The 26,468-nt window shown below is 42.6% G+C and overlaps 2 protein-coding genes across 2 annotated transcripts in view; both read left to right on the top strand.

Moving 5' to 3' along the window:
• The window catches only part of Tmprss7 (transmembrane serine protease 7), a 34,762-nt gene extending 33,601 nt beyond the window's left edge, over nucleotides 1-1,161 (top strand). Inside the window, exon 18 of the mRNA XM_032900251.1 lies at nucleotides 894-1,161. Coding sequence (XP_032756142.1) covers nucleotides 894-1,064 — 171 coding nt within the window. The 3' untranslated portion in view covers nucleotides 1,065-1,161. The remainder of the gene's footprint in view (nucleotides 1-893) is intronic.
• A 2,141-nt stretch (nucleotides 1,162-3,302) lies between these two features.
• Nucleotides 3,303-26,327, top strand: C4H3orf52 (chromosome 4 C3orf52 homolog). The gene is made up of 5 exons (XM_032900250.1): nucleotides 3,303-3,740; nucleotides 8,351-8,480; nucleotides 15,642-15,769; nucleotides 22,461-22,531; nucleotides 26,088-26,327. The coding sequence occupies exons 1-5, from the start codon at nucleotides 3,606-3,608 to the stop codon at nucleotides 26,275-26,277; spliced, it is 654 nt and encodes a 217-aa protein (XP_032756141.1). The 5' UTR covers nucleotides 3,303-3,605; the 3' UTR covers nucleotides 26,278-26,327.
• Nucleotides 26,328-26,468: the final 141 nt, after the last annotated feature.

Genomic DNA, 26,468 nt, shown 5'->3' with positions numbered 1-26,468 from the left:
CTTACTGGTAGCAAGTACTGGACGAGATGAAATGAATAGATTCATTCACATCATCATTTATCCCCATTCTATAGAAGAGAGTAAATAGAGCCCCCAAAGTTACCCAGTCAGTAGCTATGACAGGTAGGATGGGAGCGCTTTCCTTTCTTCTATTAACACTAGCACAGTTTAGGTGCTTATTGTAGGTGTCCAACTACCTAGCTGTGTTCTACACAAACACCAAGGCTTGGGCATTAATAGACTTATAGAGCCAGTCTGGAAGTGATAATGAAGACCCAGTTTTCCTATTGTCAGAATGTACCTAACACGTTGTGGGATTACTGAGCCGAGACGCAGGGGCTCGTCTGAAGCACTTTGTCAGCTTCACCTCCGACCTATAACTTTAACCACCCTCCAAAAGATGAACACAAACCCCAGCTATTATACAGGAAGATTCATGCTGTAGGAATTGCAGCTTTTGCTCTGTAGAGCCAAGATATACAAGGGAATTCTCAAGTGATAACTCAGTGACTCGTAGGGCTGCTTCCATGGACCTGGCTGACTCTTTTCTTCTTTGTCCTTGGGTCAATGAGCCAACTCCCAAGATAACTGTCATGTTGTTTTGATGACGAAATGATCCTGGACAGGGCAGGGCATATAGTGAACACTCACTAGACATAGGTCCTTCTCTTCCTACTACTTCCGCCACTGCAGTGAATGCTAGTAGTTAATCCTTGGGGAATTTGTGAGAATTGCTTTCTCCTGCATAGATTATACAAGCATGAATTATACAGATTATACAAGCAGCACCATGTCAGAAGGAGATGTTTGAGCATAATCTATTAGACACATAGATGATGGCCTGGGTGCTCATGAGACGGATGTCTTTATGCTGACATTTTCTTTATGCATAGGGAGATTCAGGTGGACCTTTGTCTTGTCGAAGAAAGAGTGATGGGAAATGGATTCTGACCGGCATTGTTAGCTGGGGATATGGATGTGGAAGACCAAATTTTCCTGGTGTTTACACACGGGTGTCAAACTTTGTCCCCTGGATTCATAAGTATGTCCCTTCTCTTTTGTAACTGTACAAGATGGATTTTTAACTGTGACTTTGATATGGGACTGTGCTAGATCCTTGTAAAAGAATGTATTATCAATAAAATTAATCATTTTTTCAACGGAAAGTGTCGGATTGAGCACATCTGATATTCATTGCAAGGCAGCCTAATTAATATGTACTTCATAAAAATCCCCCAAAGATATAATGATATTGATTCAAGGGTGTCAAAATGTTACTGACTCGTAGATGGAAGAAAACTGAAGTAATGTCACAAACCAAGTCTCTAAAATAAAGCGAGAACTAAAAGAGGCAGGTGTTCTTCCTCTGTGTTCCTATGCAGGCAGAGATGCATGCAAGGATTGAGACAAACTTGGTGTGCAGGTAAGCCATCTTAGGGAAGCCATACCTGACTATTAGCACTATCACAAAACTCAATGCACAACACCAAGGTACCTCATAAATGGAAATAAAACAAAACTCGGTAATTAACAGAGGAGGTAGCGACTGTGTTGGTTTCCAATCCAACTTGATCTATCCGGATCATGGTGAATCATGGTTGCACAGGGTCATGCTGCATACAAAGAAACTGATCCACCCCCACACAAGATTCTGGGTTTGCAATCTTCACTAAAGCAATAGAAAGAGCTGTGGTGAGAGGTAGACTGAGGCACAACCATGAGCTCCTCTCTCTTGATACGGGTGGCCAACAGTGAAGGGCCAGAGGCGTTTTGGGGGAGTGCTCTGAAAGTCAGACTTCTCAGGTATACTATCTCCTGGCTTCTGGTTGTGTCTGTGAAATTTGAATTGTCAAGATTTACTTTTTTTTTTTCAAAGCCTTGTAATGAATGTTTTTGAAGAGCTGTAAGTCTAGAGTTTCCGCTCAACATATCCCAGTTCTTCATTTATCTTAATTTAGAGAGTGTCTCACTCCGTATTGGAATAATATTTTTCTTGTCAGAGGTCAGAGTTAACCACAGCAGCAAACAAATAAAATGGGATAAAAAGCATATTGGAGGAGAAGTGGTGATACTATTATTAAACATGTCTCAGAACACAGTGCACAGATCTGCAGAGAAAGTACAATCGAAAAGGAGAGAGAACAGGAAACGTTATTTTCCAAATTAGTAAAAATGATTGAAAAGTTATGACTACCCCGCGATAATGAATATTTCCAGTTCACAGCGCTTGGTTTGAGTTTCTAAAATATCTTTCCTTGGGATTAAGGATAAACATCACAACAACACCATCTCTCTGGTGGCTGGTGATAAAACCCAAGGGTAGGGCCATAAACCTGGGCTGGATGCCTAGAGCTGTAAAGAGACATTTCTAAATATGTTCTTTTTTTTTTTTTTTAAAGATTTATTTATTTATTATATAAGTACACACTGTAGCTGTCTTCAGATACACCAGAAGAGGGCATCGGATCTCTTTACAGATGGTTGTGAGCCACCATGTGGTTGCTGGGAATTGAACTCATAACCTCTGGAAGAGCAGTCAGTGCTCTTAACCGCTGAGCCATCTCTCCAGCCCTCTAAATATGTTCTCAATATTTCTGGAATCCCCAAACTGGTCTTAATAACTGTCTATGTGGGAGGAAGGCAATGGGAGGGGGCCAGTGGCTCTGAGAAGAAGGTCTAGCTAGAGGCAAGATCTTGGATCAACACCCAATACACACTTTGCTTTGCAAACGTTATTTTGGGCTCACTAAGCCAGTTCTGAGCTACGCATGGGGTGCGGAAGGCATTGTATGCTTCCTGACACACATACTTTTTTTCTCAGGTGGCGTGTTTATGATCCCCTCCTCTCAAAGATAAACAATAATCAGTAAATCAGTAATGAATTCTGCCAGGCACTGTCTTCTGGCCTGAGAAACACAAGCATGTGGGGAACTAACGCCGTCCTGATTGCCCTTATTACTCTCAGCGATACTGATACTGCCCTATGCCTGAATCAGGTGGAAGGGGAACTTTGGGGCTGTATATTATTCATCTTCCTGTGCTCAGAATCCAGGATGCTGCCTGTCACCCAGAAGATGATTCATAGCTGTTCGTTGATTTGGTAGATGATCCCTCGCTAGACAGAACTGGAGTAAGTTTCAGCATCTCACCGGTTCAAGTAGAAGGCAAAGTTCTGGGAACTGCCCCCTCCCCCCAGTCCCCCAACCCCCAAACCAGCCTAGCCCTTCCTTGCCACAGTCCAGCTTGCAATCAGGCCTTGAGCCTGTCTGCGGTCTGTATCCACACTGAAAAAGCATACAGGTTGCACCCTGAACAAACCAGAAAAAACAGCCCTCTTCTGCTCTGAGCCCAAGGCAGCAGGGTCCCACCTGCATCTACCTTTCCTGAGAGAGCAAGGTCAGCTAACCAAAGCCAGAGTGCTCCCACTCTCTGGCTTCGCCCCTCCCCTCCAGGTCCGCCACCACAGGTCTATCTGGCGCCGCCCGAGGTCTACCTGCCACGCCTGGTGGGTGGAGTGTGAGCGGAGCAGTCTCTCTGTGCTGGACTCTGCACCCTTAGGTGCTCGCGTCTTGGCTCTCAGTGGAGCCTCGGTCTTCCGAGTTGCCATGGAAGGGTCCAGGACCCCATCGCCCCGGGAAGAGCTGGAGCTCTCAATAGTGGAGGGGCAGCAGGAAGAACTGAAGCCTCTGAACAGCCTTCAGATCCAGCCTTGCTCCACTGAGGACCCTAGCCCGGCACAGGTAAGGACTTAGGGTTCTGGCGTGACAGCAGGAAAGGGGCTTGGCACCGCTTATGGGCGCGGGAGTGTCCTTCCAGCGTCCGGACACGCTGAGAAGGGGAGGTTAAAGAATGCAAGAACTTTTGGAATTCCTTAGACCATATCCCTTCATTTCTCAGACTCGGACCCCGCCTAGAGACTCTTCAGGAATCCTGTAGAAGGGCGTGGCTGCTCCTTTCAAGGGAGAGCAAAAGAAGTAGAGGTGGTGTTTGAAAGTTATGTAACTTTTAACTTGTTTTTCTTTCCTTCTCTAGTAAAATTAAGAGTGATGGATTGAATCTTATTGTCTCTCTCCTCCCTTCCCCCACTTTCTCTCTCTTTCTCCTGTTCCTTTCTCCCGTTCTCTCTTCCAGCACCCCCTCCCCCAGCTACCACAACCTCTAGGAGTATACAGTCAACTGTCTCCTACCTCTAAGTCCTCCGTGCCCTCCCCCCACCTTCAAACCCGTCTTACTTTCTCCCACTTTTGTTATTGCTTCCTCCGCACTAAAAACAGGCAAAGGGAAGGAAGAAAGCTGCTGAGGTTAGACTGAGGGGTTGTGGACTTGCCTGCTCAGTATAAGGGAAATAATATCAAAATTCTTCCTAAGAACTAGCCTCACTCTCTTTTGGTCTCTAAGGAAGTCCTTAGGGGTGTGTCTTTTCTGATGTCATAGCTGAGCATTAGCCACAGATCAAATACTTGTAAAACATCAGAGAGTTTGAATGCTGAACCACTTCTTCTGATCAACTCCAAAGGTTTGCTTAAGTTTTCCTGGGTACACTCGATTCTCTGGACACTCGACCTCCATCCCTCTTCTGCCCAAGTTCTGACTTTAGCAGAAAATTCAAAGCTTGAAAACATTACTCTGTGTCCACAGTGATTCCTGGAAACACGGTGTGACAATGTCTTGCTTCATAGGTATCTTGGAGACTAAGTTGGCTCCTTATGTCTGCATGAAATAAGACCACAGACGAATGGAGTTTGGAAAGTAATGGCTGAAGGCCAGTGCAAGAAGCCATAATCAGGAACTTTCTGTATGATTCCCCAGGGCAGGGATTAGGCAAGGGAATTAGAAATACTTGCCTCTAGTTAGTCAGGTGCAGAACATCCCCAAAGATCGAGGCATTTTCCAGAAAAAAAAAAAAAAAAAGTGTGTGATCCCAGAGAAGGCTGTGAAACGATGTTAATATCATATGCTCCATTTAGGCTATGGGAGCTCTAGACTATTTGTGGACAGCAGCTGAGAACAGGTCAAACCCATACTGGGTATCAGAATTTTATGATGGCTTAGGGCCTGCCTTGTTAAAACCATGCTTTGGTGTCCTAGAGACTTCCTTGTTAGTCAGATGTATGCAGATGTACCAGACTTCCTCGTAATTTGGCTTTGTAGGTTACTAAATAGGAACATTTCAATAACTGAGAGAATGGGGTAAGGGTAGAGAACCTGAAGAACCTTCTAGAAATACTTGAGTCGTAGCATTTTAATAAGGAGAGAGAGAACAAAACCTCAAACCCTTCCCTAACATGTTCGCCATCCTCTGACTCTATAGAATAGGTTGAAACGTGTTTCATCATGAAAAGCTCAATCAATGAGGTTCAGAAAGAACTGGCTAGCACAAGCACATGGTTACACGCTTACCAATTGTGCGTCACCATCTTAAGTTGTGTGGTAATAGTTCTGACCTTCGTGCTTATTTAAGTAGTCCATACACTTTCTAAACCACACGTTTTGTACCTATCGCTATTATGTGCAGCGGCGTAAACCATAAGTGCAGTTAATTATTATCAACGTTGAGGGAACTGCCCTAGTTAGCATTGAACTGTCAACTTGAGATAGCCTAAAAATCACGTGACAGGAGTCTCAGCTGAGTAACTGTACCGGGTTGATCGCTGATCTGTGGGCATGTTTGTAAGGGATTATCTTGATTATCAATTGATACGGAGGATCCAGGCTACTGTTGGGGATATCATTCCTAGGCAAGTAGTCCGGGGCTAAAAGAAACTGGTTCGGCATGAGCCAGTGTGAGAGCCAGTTAACAGCATTCCACCATGAATTCTGCGTCAGATTCCCACTTGAGGTCCTGCCCTGACTTCCCTCAAGGGTGGCCCGTGACTTAGAAGTATAAGGCAAATAAACCCTTCCTTCCCCAAGTTGCTTTTGTTCAGTGTTAGATCCTAGGGAAAGAAATGAAAGTGGAAGAGGAGGATGCTAGTTCTCTCGTTTGAGAGATGAAATAGCTCAGGGAAGAAGCTGAAGTTCAGAGATTCAACCAAACAGCGCAGGTTCACTCAGTGGGCCCTGAAGTTCGGATACGGTGTCTTTCAATGTCTCAGGTCTACATTGTTCATCAATTTTAAGAAAACATTAGGTGATTCTCTCTCTGTCTCTTTCTCTCTGCCTCTCTCTCTCTGTCTCTCTGCCTCTCTCCCTCCCTCCCTCCCTCTCTCTCTCTCTCTCTCTCTCTCTCTCTCTCTCTCTCTCTCTCTCTGTGTGTGTGTGTGTGTGTGTAAAAGTTGGGCTAGGAGTATATGAACAATTTGTCTCTCTTTCTTAATCTGAATTGGAACGTAGAGGGAAAGGAATGTAAACCATCGAACACCACATTTTGTTACTACAGGTTAATACCCTTGGGCAAAATATTGCAAAAGAAACTGTAGGTAAGAGGGTGAGACTGAGTGTGTTTTAGAGCTCATGACAGGGGCTCTGACTCAGCATCCCAGACACATCTTAGGTGATGGCATCATCACTGTATTAACTAATAATAATCAGTAAATTGACTGCTCTGTGGTAACTAAGGTTTATCTGAGTTATCAAATTAGCCCTATTTTTTTATGCATTATTCGCTGTAGTACAAGAATCAATTGGCTTTTCTGTGCCTAAATGAAGTGTGTGGATCAAATGTGAGGATATGAAAGTCAGGTTTTCCTGTGCATGGACTTCCTGTTTCCGCTAGTTTGTTTGTTTGTTTATAATAAACTCTCCTAATCGAGCCAAGAAGAAGACAAGCTTTTTGGACCAGAGATAGGCAAAATCCTGCCAATGTATCTAGATCCGGCATTAATGTCACATATCTAGTAATTTACCTGGGGAGTTGGTGGATCTCTTGTAGTGTTCAGAGAAAGACCCTGAAAATTCAGGGTTGGTGGATCTCTTGATATGCTCAGAGAAAGACCACAGCCATCTACTGCGTCACAGAATGTAAGGTCTCTGGAGGAGTGTGCAAGCACATATGGAAGGCGCCTTGTGGAAGAACCTGCCTGAGGCCTTTCAACAGATCACTGGGACACACCAACTTAGATCCGGCCAGTCTTCACAGCAGTCATACCCAGAGTAATGGGACCTGAGCAATCATCCAGGGCTCATGTGTTTCTGAAGGCTTCCTTTCCAAATGCTTCAAAATATAATGATGGGGCTTTGGAAAGGTAATCAGATCCTGGGGACTTTGACTTCACTTATAGACCTCTCTGTTCCCAGAACCATCATTTGGTGGCATGATTGGAAAATACTGGATAATTTAGGAGGTAGGACTTGTAGAAAGTATTTTCTGGGTTTTGTCCTGGAAGTGTGTGTTTTGTTCCCAACTCCTTTGACCCCTTCTCTCTTGGCTTTCTGATTGCTATGCGGTGAATGGCCTCCATTTCCCACTGCTGTGATGTGCTGTGTCTGCCACAGAATTAGCTGACCATGGTCTAAAACCAAAAATAAAACCATAGCCCAAATAAATCTTTGAGCGGTTTATTTTCAGGCATTTTGTTACAGCAAGGGAAAGCCAACACAGAATGCTTCACAGTAGGTTCCAGCCCTTCCCTCTCTCATCTCAATTTCATGGCTCTTTATGACATCACATCCCAGTCCTTAGGTTGGTCTGTTTGGCCAGTTCTATCATGGATCATTAGACGGTGCTTCCTGGGCCTTTGATACTTTCAAAACCCTTTCTTCTATATGCAATGACAAATATCGTATGCTCTCATTTCTGTGCTGAAGTTTAAAATGTTGATCTTATAAAAGCAGAGAGCAGAAGTGCTGTTACCAGAGGTAGGGAAGGGAATTGGGAACAGAGAGATGGGGAGCAGGTAGTTAATAGGTAGAGAGGTACAGACAGAAAAAATGCCTCACAATGTTCTGTAGCACAGTAGAGAAACTATGGCTGACAGTGGTTTATATATTTCAAAATAGCTAGTAGAGAGGAATTTGCATGTACCCAACACAAAAGAAATTAGAAACATTAGAGGTAATGGACCAGCAATCACTCTCATCTACCATGATACATGACACATGGGTTTTGAAATATCTCAATGAACTCCATAAATATATACAATCTTCATGCGAATTAGAAATAAATACATTTTTAAAAACTCTAAGAATAAAAGTCCTGCCTCCTATCTCCACTTTGGAACCCCCAAGGGGTCTTTGACTAACTTCCTCTTGAAGTTCCATTCTTCCCTGTTGTAAGTTTGATTCAGTGTCATATAGACTCTTGAGGTTAAGATCCTGATGGCCTTAATTCTTCATTACCGCTCTCTAGTGAGAAATTGAGACTATTTGCTGAAACCCAATGACTACCTCACGGTCTCCCTTTGCTTTTTAGGTGGACCAGGAAAGGCCCTGGAGTTCCTGTAACAAGAGCGTGGTTGGAAAATGTAAACTGTGGATGGCCATTGTGAGCATATTCCTGTGTTTCATTATAGTGGTCATTATAAGCCTGTGCCTTGTAGGAGGTAAGAGCATTGCATCGTCACACTGGGGAGACCTTGATGAATGATACCACTGAAACCACAAATGTACTCAGTGCTATTTTACTATTCACGATGTGAACTGCACAATGGCTTGGGCAGCTCGGTGTGAGGATTCACACCTGTCCTCCCAGTTCTTGGGAGGCTAAGGTGGGAAGGTGTCTCTAGTTAAAGACCAGCCTGAGCTGTATTGTGGGCTAGAGGCCAACCTGGTTGTACATAGTGAGACCTTGTCTCAAAAGCAAAAATAGAAACCAAACCTGGGAATTGTGTGTGTGTGTGTGTGTTGTCTGTGTGTGTGTGTGTGGTGGGAAAAGAGAGAGAGACAAAATAGAAACTAAATAAAAAGATAAAACTGGCTTAAATTTACAGAATGATGTGTGTGTGTGTGTGTGTGTGTGTGTGTGTGTGTGTGTGTGTGTGTGTGTGTGTGTGTCAGTGTGTGCACAGAGTGCAGGTGCTGCAGAAATCCAGAAGAGGGCATTGTGTGGGCGCTTAGAACTGAACATGAGTACTCTGAAGAGTCCTGAGAGCTCTAAGCACTCTTAACCCTGAGCCATCATTCTGTTGCTTAATATATGAGCTTGAACACCAATCTACATTTAATTGCATTTTAATACATGCTTTACTATTTTAAGTTATTTTTGAAATAACTCTTACATATCTGTTGAATATGTCTTGTGAAATGGTTACACGATACTAGTAATATACTATGTGTGTGTTATCTCATTCAATGGCTGTGTGTTTTGAATGCAAAGCAATATATTTAGTGTCCTATTCTTTGTTATTAATAGTTTGTCACACGTTCTTCTCTATTTGCATTTTAACTTGATATTAGTTTTTAAATAGTTTAGCCCATCTTCATGATTTTGACGTTATATTAGAATAATTTTCCCAGGTCACTAACAATTGTCTTCTACGGAACTTTAAAGTCTTTTAAGTTGTTACTGCTTTAAGAGTCATTTCATGTATTGTTCAAAGATTGTAAGCTACTCAAAGCTGGTAAACTCCGGTAGGCAAGTGGTTTTTACATTGAAGTAGGCAGGTGTCTCACTGGCACATGCAGAAGTGGTTCATGTGGAGCTGGAGTCTCCTGAGGTGGCACGGCCTCCGTGAGGTCTGACTCATGTTATCTGGTCACAGACTGTTACAATGACAATGGGCTCTGAGTCTCTCCAGTGGGATTCTTGGGCTTTCTTTCTTCTAGAAAGCAAATTTTCCTACTCTTTTCTTCAAGCTTGATGGTGTCTGGAAGATTTCCATAGCATCAGCTCCCCTGACTTTCAGCCTTTGAGTTTCTGACAAGTGCCATGTCTACTTAGTTAGCCATTGTTTAGGTGGGATGGGTGGTGCCTTGAAGCTGTGGGCTTGTTTTAAGTAGGGAGCATCTCTGAGGTGTGCTGTGCCTCCTCCCCCATGCTGAGGACAATGGCATTGTTCTAGTCATTGACCATTGACGCTGTCATCAGCTGCCACAGGTGGATGCTGAAACCAAAGCTTAGTCACACAGTCTCCTCCGTCTCAAGTGCCCGATGCAATCCGGAAAGTTGACTGCTTTGCCTGGTAGCACCCGAGGGAGCCGATCATAAAGCAAATGGTTTAACATTCTGAACTTGAAAACACAATACTGGATGTCTATCTAGTCTTTGGAATTCTCCTGACTTCAACTAAAAAAAAAAAAAAAGCAATCTGCAAAGACTTTAAAAGTTATTTTTTTTTTGTGATATGTGAAAAGTTGTACTCCAAAATTTCAGAATAGCTTTTTAATATAATGCAAACTTAATTTTAATTTGACTGCAGATTTGCATCTTAACATATGTTAATTTCATACAAGAAATTACAAAAATAATCTTGCTTTTTTTTTTTTCCCTCCTAGGGAAATACTTATTTTATTTGGCATCTCGCCTGTCAGGCTCTAAGGCTTGCAGGGAGAATCATAGTAGACTTTAAAATGGCAGCTACTTATAGGACTTTGAATTTGAAAATAATACATATTCAGTTAATGCAATGGCTAGTTTTATGTCAACTTGACACAGCTAGAGTCACTGGAGAGTAGGGAGCCAGAACTAAGGACATCACGAAGATCAGGCTGTAGGCAAGCTTATAAGGCCTTTTCTTAATTAGAAATTGATGGGGGAGGGCCCAGTCCATTCCAGGGCTACCCCTGGGCTGGTAGTTCTGAGTTCTAGGAGAAAGCAGATTGAGCAAGTCATGAGGAGCAAGCCAGTAAGCAGCACCCTTCCATGGTTTCTGCTCCTACCTCCAGGTTGCTGCCCTGTATGAATTCTTATCCTGGCTTCCTTTGATAATGAACAGTGATGTGGAGTCATAAGCTAAAATCCCCTTTCTTCCTTTTGGTCATGGTGTTTCATCACAGCAATAGTAACCCTAACTAAGACAGTTATCACATATCATTAATAGTTTCTTCTCATCTCTGCTTGACATTTTGAAATACTTTGAGATCAAAATTTAAGAGAGCAGTCTTTCCTTAAGGTTTTAAAATAATTTAGACATCATTTTGCTAAATCACTAAAAAATTCAGAGAAGAATCTGAGTGAGACAATATAGACCACAATAGATTAAAAGGGATCGAGACAGCAGGTTGACCTGTGTGTGAGCATGCTTACCACACCCAGAGCTGCTGTGCTGATAGTTCTGGGATGACAGTTGGCAACCTTCAGCCACTGCCCAATCACCAAGCTTATTGATATGAATCACATGTTTGCAGAACTGAGTAGTGTGTGGAGAAAGGATAATGTTGGGAGAGCCAGAAGTTAAGACTTAGTGAGACAAAGCGATTCCTTAGTATCCACATGGCCCAGTCTCCTCCTGTCCTCTCCTGAAACTCCAATCTCAAGATTCTTTAGTTCCCAGACAGGCTTGACACAGGAGGAGCTGACTATCAGTTGAAATAGATGCAGAACAGGATAGTGATTGCATCCCGGATAAAAGGGTTAGTTAGCTAGGCACAGGGTCCCCACGGCAGGGTGTCCAGTGAAGAAGTCTAGCTGCCATTGTTAAGACTCTCCTGTATACTGTGATATTTAATGCAAGGTTTGTTGTTTTTGGTCCCCTAAGGACTGAACACTTGTTATTGTCTGACAGTTGGGGTGGCCTCCTCTGCTCTGGTGTGCACTGAGGTGATGACTGATTCAGAGTCATGACTCAGCTTCACATATGGTGCAGAGGCAGTGTACACAATAAGGATAAGAGGTCATCACTCCACCAGACTCAGTTAACATTGGTAATTTCTTTAATTGACAATTTTATGTGGGAGTTAGGTGAAACTGATTGACTTTGGAGAACTAGTTTTGTCCTGGCTCTGTAGAGAATTGTATTAATGGACAATTTAATTTCTTTCTCCTTGAAGAATTGTAAAATCTTTGATGTGGAGATCATATATATGTATATGTATGTGTATTATCTCTCTCTCTCTCTCTCTCTCTGTGTGTGTGTGTGTGTGTATGTGTATATGTATGGTATGGTATTTAAGGGTATACATACATATGTATGGTATATAAGGATTATGTGTATACACACACACATGCACACACACGCACACACACACACACACACACATACACACACACACAAACATACACACACAGACAGAGACAGAGAGAGGGCCTGGCAATCATTTTAAAACCTCAAATCCCACCCCCACTGATACATCCCCTCCAAGGAGGCTATTCCCACTCCAAAAAGGCCATATCCCCTACTTCTTCCAAATAGTTCATCAACTGGGCACTAAGCATGCAAATATATGAACTTATGGGGGCCATTCTCATTAAAACCATCACGCCACAGGGAAGAGGGAGAACACTTTCCTCTTTACCTCAGAGTCACTTTCTTTGTAGATAATTTGGAGAGCTCCTTAAGCAGTTTCAAGTGTTTCTTTTTGCCTCTGATACCCTGGTTAGAAAAGAATAACACCACACTAAGAAATGTTTCTTAACGAACAGGTGTAAAGTTAGAGCACTCGGAGGGCTCCCACATCCCCTCCCCCAGCATTGCAGTTGACCTGCCCACCTCTCGGTTTATAGTGTCTGCTGTAGGAAGAAGTGCTGGGACATGATTGAGCAGAGGCTTTCTAAGTGGCACTGAGTGGACTACTTCACTCTTCCTCCGTCTTTTGGTGTCACCTGGCATACTCCTTTCACAGGGAGATACTTCCTGGTTAGGGAGACTCATGGGGGAAATCCTTGGTAGATTGGATGAACAGCCGTGACCTACAAAGGTCCTTCAGGGCAGGAACTTAATTGCTATTCTCTCAACCCACTTTCTGAAAGTTACGTCCTATTTTTGCCTGACAGTCTTTCCATCAGATCTTTGGTGTTTTTAGACATTCCCAAGACTCAAGGTCTTACTTGCATTTCCAACAAAATATCTTAAGTATCCAAAGGTTCTTTCCCGCATCTCTCCTTCAAAACAATCCTTCATGGGACTTGCCATGTCACTCAGGTATTGTTTTCTCTTTCTTCTTTTACTGAAGAATGTAGAGGTATGTCTGCATTGAGATCTTGCTCTCTGAATATTCTAAACCTTTGTGTCTATTGACCCCAGTTTTATTGGACAATGATGAATAGGAATTTCTGATTGTGAAGTAAATATATATATTCAAGTGCATATGCATGTATGTGCATATACACTTGAATTTGGAGTGAGCCATATATGCTAGGTAAGTCTTCCACCACAGAGCTGCATATGCCTGTCTCCTGCCAGAACTCAAATTAGCAGTACATAAGAGCATGCTGGGATTTCTGTATTGTTTTGTTTGTTTATTTCCACTATGGTTCCATTATTTAAAGTTCAAAGTAAGCAAAACTAATCTATGATTACTGAAGCCAGAAAAGACATTCCCTTTTAGGGTTGGTTAGTAAGCAGAAGTATCCATCAGATGTAAGTGATATTTTTTTATTTTAACTTTAATATTTCTATCAATTTCACATAATACATTTTGATCATATTAACCCTCATTCTTCCCTCTAAATTCTTCCCCCTAACTCCTCTTCCATCCATTCCCATCTCCCCATTCCTTCTCATGCCATGTCCTTGTGTTTTCATGTTTTTTGTTTGTTTGTTTGTTTTAATAATCTATGAGGTCTAATTTGTGCTGACCATATACTCCTAGGAGTGGGACCTACTGAAGCATGGCTGACCTACCAGGACTACACCTTATACATAATCTCTCCCTTCCTTAGAAGCCATTAACTGCCAGTACCTCCTGGAGGGTGGAGGCTCAGAAGCCCCTCCTTCCTTTATGTTAGAATATTGATTAGCTTGACCTTGTGTGGGTCTTGGGCAGACAACCACAGCTACTATGAATTCGTGAGTGCAACTGTCCCGTCCTGTTGAGAAGACTTCATTCTTGTCTTCCTGACTCTGAGATCTTAAACTTCTTGATCCTTCTTCCACAGTTGTCTCTGAGCTTTAGAGGCAGGGTATGTAGATGCCCAGTCATGGCGAGCACTCCACTGAGATGCATTCTTTGCATTTTGGTCAAGTCTGAATTTCTGTCTCCACCACCAACCATCCTTTGCTCCAGGAAGCTTCTCTGATGAAGTTTGAGAGCACTACTAATCTATGAATATAAAGATTAGAATTTAGAAGCAATTTGCTCTTATGTCCATTTAGTAGAATGATAGTAGGTTATTTACTCCCGTGACCTATAAGTCCCCCAATCATGGACTCTTGGCCAGATTTTGCAACACTAGCTATGAGTTTCTCCCAGGGGAGAAACTCAGTGAGCCTTAAGTCTAATTAGAGGGCAGCTGGTAACTCCCAGAGCATTCTCGCATCTATTGTGTCTGTGGGTTTATTTTGCTATACTGATTATTATTGTAGTTCACAGGGCTAACAGCTTGGTAAGACTGTTGAACATGTTCATTTGAATGTGTGTGTGTATGTGTGTGTGTGTGTTGTACATGCACACACATGTGAAGGCCACAGGTTGACATTAGGTGTCTTCTTCGGTTGCTCTCCACCTAGATTTTTGAGACAGAGAAGCCCTGTGTTTTATCTGCATTTCTATCAAAAAACACTGAATTTATGCCAAGACAAAGTCCAGTAAGAGGCAGAGTTAGTGATGTATGAGACACAGAATTTGAGGGGGAAGCCCGAGAGCACCTAGTTTCTCAGCCCACGCTTTTCACAGGGCAGATGAGGTGACCACCTGAGTGGGGTAAGCCTGTGAGGTGGAGTGGAGCTGGGAGAACTGGAATAAGCATGCCAGTGCCAGTTTCTCAGTTCTGACTCCTGGCTTTGTGTGGTTTTCCTCTTTCCTCTAGCTCTAACTCTTCAAATATCAATTAGCTCTAGTCATTAGAACACAAGCAACACAGAGCTCATTGTCCTATGAGTTGCTCTGCAGGCCCTGGGGCTCCAAGTGAAGTTTGGTTTCCCTTCTGCAAACAGAGTACGTCAACATCCTTCTCTTGTGAGGGAGTGATGACTTCATGCCCATGCCCTGTCTCTTGGAACACTTGGAGACACGGACTCATAACTTCAGTTTCTAGTTTCACCTCTCTTCTTGTCTGTGATACCACTTTCTCTTCATGGTCTCTGACAGCGCTGAACTGGAAGGTGGTTCAATGAAGCTGCTGACAATCTCTCCATATACATGTCCATGCTGTTTTCTAGCACCGATTCCATTACCTGGGTATCCAGCTAACTTTCAGACTCACTGCAGCAAAAATAAGTTCATGTTCTTCCCGTTCTTTACTTGTGGTTCTTCCTCTAGTCTATATCCTGTGGTGTCTGAGGCCCCTTGACCTAAAACCAACAAGATATTTATCACGACAAGTGACTCTCTTTTATTCTGTTTGGTTAAGCAAAGAAAGCATTTCTGCTTGTACTTACTTACTGTGTCAAGGCTTTGGCTTCCACCAATACTGAGAGTTATGCTTAGTTATAGAAGCCAACAGGATGAATGCCTTTGTTGGCTCTGTGTATTTTGAGAACCGGTCTCACTATGAAGTCATGTATGCCCGGGAGCTTGCTATGTAGAACAAGCTGGCCTGGAATCTGAAGTGGTTCCCTTGCTTCTGTGCTCTGGGATCACAGGTGTGCACCACCACATCTGGCTTTATTAAATTCATTATTCTATGCATGTGCTCACCATTATTTTTATCCCCTCAATCTGTTCAGTGACTTATATCGATGAAGATGAAAATGAAATGCCTGAATTATCATCAAACAAAACATTTTTCATCGTGCTCAAGATTCCAGAGGAGTGTGCTAATGAAGAGGAATTGCATCATTTGCTCACTAAGAGGGTGATTATGTCTTACGTATTGTTTACTGAGGTCTTAACATTGGATTAAGAGTTTTGTTAGAACAGTTGGCAAAGAGCTCTAAAGTAAGCTGCTTTGTTTCTCTGAATGTTAGCTGCAGAAGATGCTTATAATTGTGTCTTCTGGGCTGAAAAGCCAGCAAGTGGTTTGAGTCTGGTCTGGACTCCAGCTCTGCGTATCCCAGAAGACAGTGTTCCTTCACATAGGCTGGTCCTGTATTTCACCCAGCTGTATTCCTTGAAGATATAATGATTCTATGTGCCAGGGCCACATAGTCCTTGTTTGTGGGCTGATAATCACGTAGGGGAAGCAATCAAATAGTTGCAAACAGTATAGTGTGTCCCACTACTGAGTTATGTACAGTGTTGTTGGGGTTGTTTTTGTGTGTGCATATGTGTGTGTGTGTCATTGTGTGTGCACACACACGTGTGTGCACATGTCAAGGCCAGAGGTTGACATCACGTGTCTTCTTCAATTGCTCTCCATGTTATTTTTGAAATAGAATTTCTTTCTGGGAACCAGAAAACACCCAGTTTGGATAGCTTGACTGACCAGTGTGCCTTAGGCATTCTGCTATCCCTGTCTCCCCTGCTCACACAGTACAAAGGAGTTGCATCTAAATTATGTGAGATGGAGGTGGAAGTAGATGGAGGAGCTGGTCCTCAGGCTAGTTATAACATCAGGGTTGTGAATGTTATAGGATATACATACTTTCTTTGTCAAGTGGGGACAGAAGGATGGAACAGCGGAAGATATTTTTTTTTTTTTCAGAGCTGGGGATCGAACCCAGGGCCTTGCGCTAGTTAGGCCAAGCGCTCTACCACTGAGCTAAATCCCCAACCCCAGCGGAAGATATTTATGTCAGGTGTCCATGCAGTAGTCTACTGAGTCCGAGCATACTGTGGTGAGGACTCTCAGGGCTTAAACTGATCAGGAAAGTAGGGAGAAGGACTTGGTAGTCTTTTGGTAGACTATATAAAGATTTTCCCTTGTAGGCTGACATGGTTAGATTTTCATTTTCTTCTTTCTGTGTGGTACTGCACAGTACTTGAAGAGAATAGTTCTGAGACAGCAAGGCATCTGAGAAGTAAAGGCCGTTGGAACTAGGGGCAGTCAAGGGGACTATAAGGAAGAGTTGAGATTTCAGAGGCATCTCTACTTGGAGGAACTTAGTGATTGGAACATGGCAAAGAAGAGTGTACCTCCGGCCTCTCGGCTGGAAGATTAGCTAGATGATTTGTGAAATGGGAAAGGCAGAAGAGGTACAAGGTAGAGAGGCTCTGCAAACAGACTGACGATTTGGGGGACCAATCTTGGCTAGCTTATCAAAGAGTTCGCACCACACCCATAGTGAGACAGGGTCTTATTATGTAGCCCACACTGTCCTCGAAGCCTCTGTCCTCCCATTTTAACCTCATTGGTGCTAGTTCCAGCCATGCACCATGCAGTGCCGGAGCCATGTCCAGTTCTAGAAATGTGGAATACAGGGCTCTAGACAAAGAGGACATCTTCTGGTGGTCTGAGCAAAGGGATTTGGTTTTATAGAAGTAGGAGGGTTTGAAGAAAGGAGTAATGGAAAGAGAGTGGATAGAACTTTCAAAACGCCTTTCCTTGTAAAGCGGGGACAGGGAGACGGGATGACAGAAAGTAGCTGATTTGTTAAGCATAGATTATTTCAGGTTATTGGTTTTTATAAGAAAAGATAAAGATTTGAGGAAACTTCATTATCAAGCAAATTGAAGCTGGCCTGTTTGGGAAATCTAGCTTTCACGTCAACCATCATTTATCAGACAGTTAGATATGCATTCTAATTTCAGCCCAGTTACATGGAAACTTCAGTTCTTATGACTTTGTTTTGATGTTTTAGCTTGGGTCTGTTCAGGAGTGTAACAACAGTGACATCCTGTACATTTTCAAGTGATTAAAATATTTTATTTATGAGTATGTATGTATGCCTGTGTGAATGTATATGCATCATATGTATGTGTCTGTGGAGGTCAGAAAGTGTCAGATCCACTGGAACTCGAGACGGGTGGGTTGTGAGTCACCTAGTATGGGTGCTGGGAACTTGGATTCTCTATAGGACCAGTACATGCTCCTAACCACTAAGCCATCTCTTAAGATATCCTCCAATCATTTTTATTTAATAACTCTCATCTTTCGGTTGGGTTTCCAGGTGAATGTATGGCCAAAACAATGCAGCAGGCCAACCCTCGCTTAGTGTCACTCCGTGATTCTGCTCTCAACACATCATTCCTTGCTTCTTGTGCCCTCATAAGCACATAGTCATTTTGGTCAAGGATAGAGCACTTGATGTCCAATAGATTGTTAATCATTTAGCTTTTGAGGAGGTGGGGTAATTGCTAACATAAGGAATTCCAATACTTAGGAAGGTGAAACATGAAGATTGCAAGTTGGGCTACACAGGGAATTTACAGCCCAGCCTACAGAGTGAAACCCTGTCCTCCAAACCAAACCATCCCCAACCAAGCAACCAACCAAACCACAAACAAAGATATAAAAATGTCAAAACAAAAATGCTTTTGAGAGGATATAGTTTACAACAAAGATTGCTCTTACAGCTGTCAGGTGGATAGTGTCTAGAACTTGGAATATGCTCTGTAACCAGGAATCCTATGAACCCAATGCAAAATAAAGTAGATCAAAGAACTGAGATAGATGAGTCTCCCAGTCTCCCCCAGGTAGCCTTTTTGTTCATTGTAACTCACTTTGTAAAACCAATATAGCCATGGATCCAGAGAGGTGTCAGCCAGATTCTCCCTTGATTATTTAGCAGCCAGTAGTTCTGTCAATTTAGCATCTGAGAAATGAGTTGAAATTAAAGCAGAGTGTACAATCTCTATAAAAGAGATCATTAGTGCTCTTTGGAAAGTTTGCCCTAGAGCTGTTGTTGAAGTTATTCAGAGTTCTTTTAGGAAATGCCATTATGTCCCAAATGCAACACCAAAACGACCTTTAGAGTGTGCACTAGCCACGCACAGTCGTACCTTCTTTCTTCTAATTTCCAATTTTAGCTTTGACATTTTCCTGAGTCTGCTATGTGCAAACAGAATGCTAGATCCTGGGATGAATAGAGGAAGGAACGGGGACAAATAAAAGGTTTGAAATAATGATAAGTGTTGGAGAGAAGGCTGTGGAAACATAAAAATCTGGGTTTGGATTTTCAGAACCCATGTAAGGCAGCTAGGCATGGATGCTTGAATCTATAATTCTATTGTTGGTGGTGAGAGAGTTGAGGATCGGGGGACTGGCAGATCCCTAGAGCTTGCTGGCCACCTAGTCTAGCTATTTCATGAGCTCTGGATTCAGGATGAAAGACTAGCTCAAGACGTGAGGTGGAGAGCAACAAAGAAAGACATCTTCTAGCCTCTACATACCTGTATACACAGGTGCACACATGCACATAAATACAATAAACACACACATATACATTTTTACAAAAACAATAGGCATGATCTACAAGAGGCATGTGGTTATTATTCATTACCAACACTGTTAGTGCTTGAACAAACATCCTTTGTGGCACCCTGCATCTACCTTCACCTTCCTTTCATTCTGAGCAGTGAAAATCACCTTCTTGAACCTGAATTTCCCCACTCCTATCCATCATCTACCTTCTTTGTACCGGAGCTCAAGAGCTGAGATGGCTCCCCTTTCTTCCAAAGTTCTTCTCACATTGTGTTTTTTCCTTTCCTGATAACTCAGACATGCTCCTCCACTGCTTTACCTTCTCTGGGTAGTGAGGTAAAATGGGAAGGAGTTGGGCTTCAATCTGTCACACCTAATCATGAATTTGGCCTTTAGAATTTGCAAGCTATACAAGAACCAGCAAGTTTTGAACCTCTTGAAATACTTGTTCTTAATCTGTAGAAAATGCCTGTCATGATTATAAAGGTTCTGAGATTAAGATTAGAGTTCTGCAAACACCAAGTGCCGTTGACCTGCTGAGTTATGTAGGAGGGTATTTGGTTGTGCAGCATCCTTGAGATGAGGTAGGCAAGAATATGTGCACCCTCATAGGGCCCTACTGGGTTTTATATATTACAGTGTTTGTTAGTGAATAAAGTCATGGCTCACCAAGCTTTCTTGATATACTTGGAAGTGGCTAACTCATCATAAGGTCTGGTCTAGTGAAAGGTCCAGAACAGTGTCAGGGTTGAAGCTGCAGGTTGAGCAAGAGTGGGTCTTGCTCTTGGTGACTTTATCTAATCCTAGAGTTGTGCCCACATTGAGAGTGGTACCAGATCCCAGCCTAGTCCTGATTGTTCCTAGAACTATTATGTAGGAGATCAAGGTGTTTAGCCTCCCAGTGTAAATGCAGAAGGAATGCAGTGTAAATTTGTTCAGCCATATGTTTCCTAGTACAAAGCAATTAGGATTTGTATCTCTGAAACTTGATGGGAGGACTAATCAAGTCCTGGAAAAGCAAGCTGATGGATTACTTGGTTGCTAAGAGTTCCTGTGTTCTTGCAGAGGGCACAGTATTGGTTCCCAGTGGTCACATATCAGCCAGCCCTCAATGCCTGTAATGTCAATGGTGTCTCCATAGGCACCAAGCACACGGGCACATACATATATAGGGACACATGGAAAGGTGCTCTACCTATAAGAAGGGCAGTATACACAATGTGAGATGTGGCCCTACATCTCTGAGATTGAGAAAAGCTTTTAAGTTTAGTAGGAATAGGAGAAATGGAACAAGTCTGGTTACAGGAGGAGAGGTAGATGGAGAATGTTTACCAAGAATGAGTTAAGTTGAAGAAGTACCTGCCTTTGGACCAGTAATTCTGTTTCTTGCTATTTATCTTGGGATATTTTCAAATGAACAAAAAGGTGCAGAGAGGTGGTTGAGGATAACTATCGCCTTAGCATAGTTTATCATAAAGAGAGCATTGAAGGAAGTCACACGACCATCAGTGGGGAAATGGATGAGCTGGTATAACGGCTTAATGCATTCTGTGTAGGACCTGGACTTAAGGGCCCTGAGATGTATCTTATGCATAAATCTTGAATGTGATTTTCAGTATAAAGGCAAGTCTTTTAAAAACAGTAATTATTTTATTTATTTACATTCCAAATATTGTCCCCTTCCTAGTCACCCCTCCCAGAGTTCTTTACCCCATCTCTCCTCCCTTTTGTCTCTGAGAGGGTGCTCCTCCACGCACCCACCCACCTCTTCCCCACAACTCTGCCTCTGGCATCCCCCTTCCCTGGGACATTAAGTCTCCACAGGATTAGGTGCATCTTCCAATGAGACCAGAAAAGGCAGTCCTCTGCTATATAGCGCCCGGGGCCACAGACCAGCCCATGTTTGTTCTTTGGTTAGTGGCTTAGTCTCTGGGAGCTCCCAGGGGTCCAGATTATTTGACACAGTTGTTCATACTTGCCATCTACATTGCCATCCCCTTTAATTCCTTCAATCCTTCCTCTAATTCTTCCATAGGGGTCCCAACCTTAGTCCAGTGGTTGGTTGTAAGTACCTGAATCTGTCTCAGTCAGCTGCTGGTAGAGCCTCTGAGAGACCAACCATGCTAGGCTCCTGTTTGCAAGTATAACATGGCATCAGTAATAGTGTCAGGATTTGGTGCCTGCCTATGAGATGGATTCCAAGTTGGGCCAGTCACTGGATGGCCTTTCCTTCAGTCTCTGCTTAATTTGGGCACAATGGTACATATCTGTGGTATTAGCTACTTGGGAGCAGGAAGACACTGGCACTTGAGACCAACATGAGCAAGATAGAGGGAGGATGTGTCTGATGAAAAAAAAAACAACTCTTAGAAGATCATACAGACTATAATACCTTTTATTTGAATAAAAACATAAATAGCATGTCATTATGATTCTATAAAGAAACAATAATTTCTAAATATAAGTGAAGAAAGGATGTGTACCAATGTTAGGTGATGGCTAGGACTGGGGAATAAACAAAGAATATCCTCTATTCTTAACTCATGGACCACTCTTGGTGGTGTGAAAGACCACATATGCAGCTTTTCATGTTTTGGCTTTGAGGACAATATTTAGACAAATTTCATGAGTTATATTTTCACCTCATTATAAAATGGGCTTTATGTTAGATGGGTCTGCCAAACTGTAGGCTAATGAAAGAAAGTGTTTTGAGCCAAGCCACAATGTTGATTATATTAGATGTAGTAAATGAATTTCTACCATTTTAGCACCACTAAGGTTACCAAGTGTGTGCTCAACTCATAAGTCAAGTTGAGGATTCCCGGTGAGTCACTTGGGCCTTATCAATGAGCTCAATTTATTTTACTTTATTTTATTTATTTAAAATTTTTTGGACAGAGTCTCACTATGTTGTCTTGGCTGACTGAGAACTCATCATAAAAACAGTGTTACCCTAAGATCCTGGGCAGTCCCACTTCTACAGCTTTGGGAATGCTGGGATTATAGACATGTGCCTGGCTGCCTACCTGTCAATGAGACTCTACTATTTAGACCATTTAGATCTCCTTTGAGTGTTAACTTGAGTTGTGATCAGCTTACACTTTCTTCCTCTTAGTCCAGAGCCCCAAACCAGTGAATTCCTAGCCAGAGTGAATTCTCCTTTGTCCTGAAGCCATTGCTTCTGTGGGTGGTATGTACCATGATCCTCAGTGACATGTGTGCTTTTTTCTTGCTGTGTGTTTAGCTCACGGACATGTATAGACAGTCCCCAGCTCTGAACCGTTTTTTCACTTCTGCTGATATCATGGATTTCAGGTAAGGGCTCTGATCTTTACATCTTGCTATTTTTCTCAGAAGATTGCCCACCCACCTACCCATGTCCATTCACCCAAAATGATTTCCCTGAACTTTGGAGCTGCAGAAGACTTGATAGTAAAAAGCACAGTGTCATGCTGGAATGGTGCCTGGAAACTTCTTAGTTCAACAAGTATCAAACAAAGCAGAGAGAAGGAAATCATGAACTAATTATGTGATTCAATTATGGTCACCCTCAAAGAAGAAAAGCATGTCCAAGAGAAACATTTCTGTTAAAAATAGATACAGAAATCGGTTAAGTGCAGAAAAATGACATAAATCTCAGAGAGTGATACACTAGAAGGGACATGATCTATGTGCTGCAGCAGTGACTCAAGAGTGTAGTTGCCTCATACAACATTAAAAACATAAAAACACACTGTATGTCTCTCTGTCTCCTTTCTTTAGTGGTACCGCCAATGATTCATTACACTCACCCCTACAAAATTAACAACTCTGTTTGCCTTGGTTTTTGCTATCTAGAGTGTCCATATATGTATATACATGTTTTGCTTTTTAGTTCTAAGAAATTAAATAGTTTGAACCAATCAAAAGATGTGCGTGTATGTGATTTAATAAATCTTCTTTTTTATCACTGAGATTACTGGACATACTTTAAATAAGATTTATATGAAAAGGCCTTAATGTCAATTGTCCCTAGGGTGTCACTGGGAGTTAGTTATCAAAGTCAACATTACATGTTGAGATTCTCCCACTTCAACCATAATACCAGTAGATCTGACAGAGGAGCGCGTAAACCAGTGGTAACGTGATGTGATAGGACTAGAAAGGACAGGAAGTCTGATGTTGTCTTCCTTCTTCTTTAGATGTCTTGTAGGCACATGCTGCCCGGTGGAACCCTACTGTATTTAATCATAAGTCACTGGCACAATAATTGGTGTAGGAAATGGAGAATTGGATAGTTGGACCTCACATGCTTTGTTCCATCCCTCTGATACGTCTTTCCATTTGAAGATCGTAGTAGAGATTTTTTCCACCCCAAAGCCTTCTGGGTCTTTCCAAGAATCTCCCCTTGCTATGAATGTAAAGGACCTGAACCTAGCATTCAATGGGTGGGAATAGACACTGGAAAAACCCACAAGAAAACTAAGCAAAAGAGGTCTAGAAATTAGGCCAAGGCTTACTGTTAGAGAACTTGTTCATATTTTTAAAGCTATCTGTGGGGAGGGAGGTTGAAGAGATGGCTCAGCTATTACAATGCATTCTGTTCTTCCAAGGACCTGTGTTCAGTTTTCAGCATCCAGGTTTGGCAGCTCAAAAACACCTATTTGACTTCATCCCAGGGGATCTAACAACACTATACTACACACACACACACACACACACACACACACACACACACACACACACACACACACACACACCAGACCAAGAAAGAGAGATCTTTAAAATATGTTCTCTAAACAAAAAACCCAGGGACTTTAGTACTTCAGAAAAAGAACTAATATTGTGTGTATGTGTGTATGTGTGTGTGTGTGTGTGTGTGTGTGTGTGAGAGAGAGAGAGAGAGAGAGAGAGAGAGAGAGAGAGAGAGAGAGAGAGAGAGAGAGAATCTCATATAGCTCACATAACCAAAGTTGACCTTAAATTCTGATCCTCTTGCCTGCACATGCTGGGCTTATAGGCTTGTGCCATTGTGTCAGGTTTTCTGTATGCTGGGGTTTGAATCCAGGCTTTTATGCATGCTAGGCAAGCAATCCACCAACTAAGCCACACCCCAGCCTCCAGCCCCGAGCCCCCATGTCTTTTAAAGTTTATTTAGAGTTTTCAAAATCATCACATCTAAAGTGATGCTTTTGCATGCGTGAAAAGACATTCCTATGCTCAGCACATGCATTCGTGTCTACAGAGAGGCCCTGACCTTGGTCTAGAGCGGGCCCAACAGTACCTGGAAGTACCTTTGACTGCATCCATTGCTAGATCCACTCCAGGATGGCCTGCTATGGGAGAGTCCACAGAAAAACACCTTCCTTCAAATGTCTGCCTTTTATAAATCTACCAGGGGAGACATGGGTGGTGGAGGCAAGAGTGACAGGGATGGTGCACTCAGACTGGGTCAGCCATCTTGATATTCTCTCTTAGCTTTCAGCTCGGTCTTCCGAACACCCACCCCAGGCCGGTTTCCTCAGTTAGCCAAGATCCTTAGCAGTGGGCATGCAGGACTGCTGCTGCCTTCCCGCCTGTGCCTACCCATCCTCCTGAGTGATAAATCACTCTGCTAAGGGGTAATTAATGACACATGCAAACTAGACTAGCTGGATTGGAGTTTGAAAATGGGCTTTTAACATCGCCCTTTAGTGGCATCGTGGTAACTAGGTCTTGTAAGAGTCTTTATTTACTCTGTAATTTATTTGGTTCATAGGGCTTGGCACAGTTCTTTGCTATATGGAACAGTTTACAAACCTGTATTATAAAATGGACAGTCATTAGCCTATGTGACATCTGGCCTCCAGAGGGAGCTCTTTGCCTATCCTTGGAATCGCAGTGGCCTGATTAACTCTGGAGAGAGTGACGCATCTATAAATCTTTCCCTAGAAGGATCTCTCTGATGTGAGCTTCTGTTAATTTTTTGTTGTTGTTGTTATTGTTGAACCTAATCTGGGCCATCTTAACCAAAGCAATAGACAAATTAAATGTTACCTGTGAATTAAATGTTGAGGAAGCCACTTAAGCTACTAATTTACGACAGACCTATAATTATTTTCACTGTAAAAAAAATTAGAAAAGTGTGTACTGAAAGATGAAAGGATTAGAGTCTCCCCAGGGCTGAAAATTCTTTAGGTCTAATTACTAAGAGATTTAAAAAAATATGGTCATCATGCCTTTAAGGGGCTCTGGAAGTGTACATGAAGGAGTATCTCCCCCAAACATAGAAGGTGTGATTCATTGCACTACACAGGTCATTTTCTGGGAGTTCAAGAGCTAGGGAGTTGGCACAGGGTAAGGATCCTTGGGGCAGACCATAGTCATTTTTATAGGTTAAACTTGGGGGAGGGTATGTATGGTCAAAGTGTGTATGTGTGTGTGTGTGTGTGTGTGTGTGTGTGTAAACCTATGAAATAATAAATGAACCCTTTAAGAGAATTCATTAAATTAAATAGCCCTGGTGTATACATGTAGTGGCAACATTGAGGACGTGAAGACAGGGATAGAGGAGGAACATCTGGCCTTGCCACACAGCATGGAAGGCTAATATCAGATGGGTGCTATGCCAACGCTCACCTTTTCTTTATGATAGGCGGGTTGTGTCCTTCCCTTTCAAACTCACTCTCAGGGGTCCCCTAAAATGTGAGAAGTTGGTGGTGGTTGTGTGATGGCTGCTGGAGGAGGGCTCTAGGGTAGTGCATTCTCCCGGGCTAATGCACCCCCTGTAGCTGGTTACAGGAAGATGTGGAGCCAAGGAAATATTAATGTTAGAATTGGTGTCTGAGTCTCGATATGATTCTGTTTATTCATTACCATGTCTGTCTGTATGTTTTAATGGTTTGGCTTTCAGTGTTGAAAATGCCACGGTAACCTATCACTTGCAGTTTGGGGTTCCATCTGAAGACAAGGACTTTATGAAGTACATGATGAGTGAAGAGTTGGTGCTGGGCATTATGCGACAGAGTTTCCACGATAAGAATTTATCTACTTGTGAGAATCTTGGGCTTGACCCAGAATCTCTCTTGCTCTATGGTAAGTAGGGACAGCAAAGAAGTTGGACCAGAGGTGATGAACAACTTGGTTGATCAACGTTGGTCAAATCAAGTAATTATTCACTCTTCCACAAACTGATCTTTTGCTCTGGAGGTCACAACCTGTAAGCCGACAGAGTAGTGAGAAGATACTGTGGGAAAAAAATAGACTGTTGTCCCTCCCACAGAGCCTCAGTGCA

The sequence above is a fragment of the Rattus rattus genome, chromosome 4 (assembly GCF_011064425.1).
Source record: "Rattus rattus isolate New Zealand chromosome 4, Rrattus_CSIRO_v1, whole genome shotgun sequence".
In the NCBI taxonomy this organism is placed as follows: Eukaryota; Metazoa; Chordata; class Mammalia; order Rodentia; family Muridae; genus Rattus; species Rattus rattus.
This window is presented reverse-complemented; position numbering and strand designations above follow the sequence as displayed.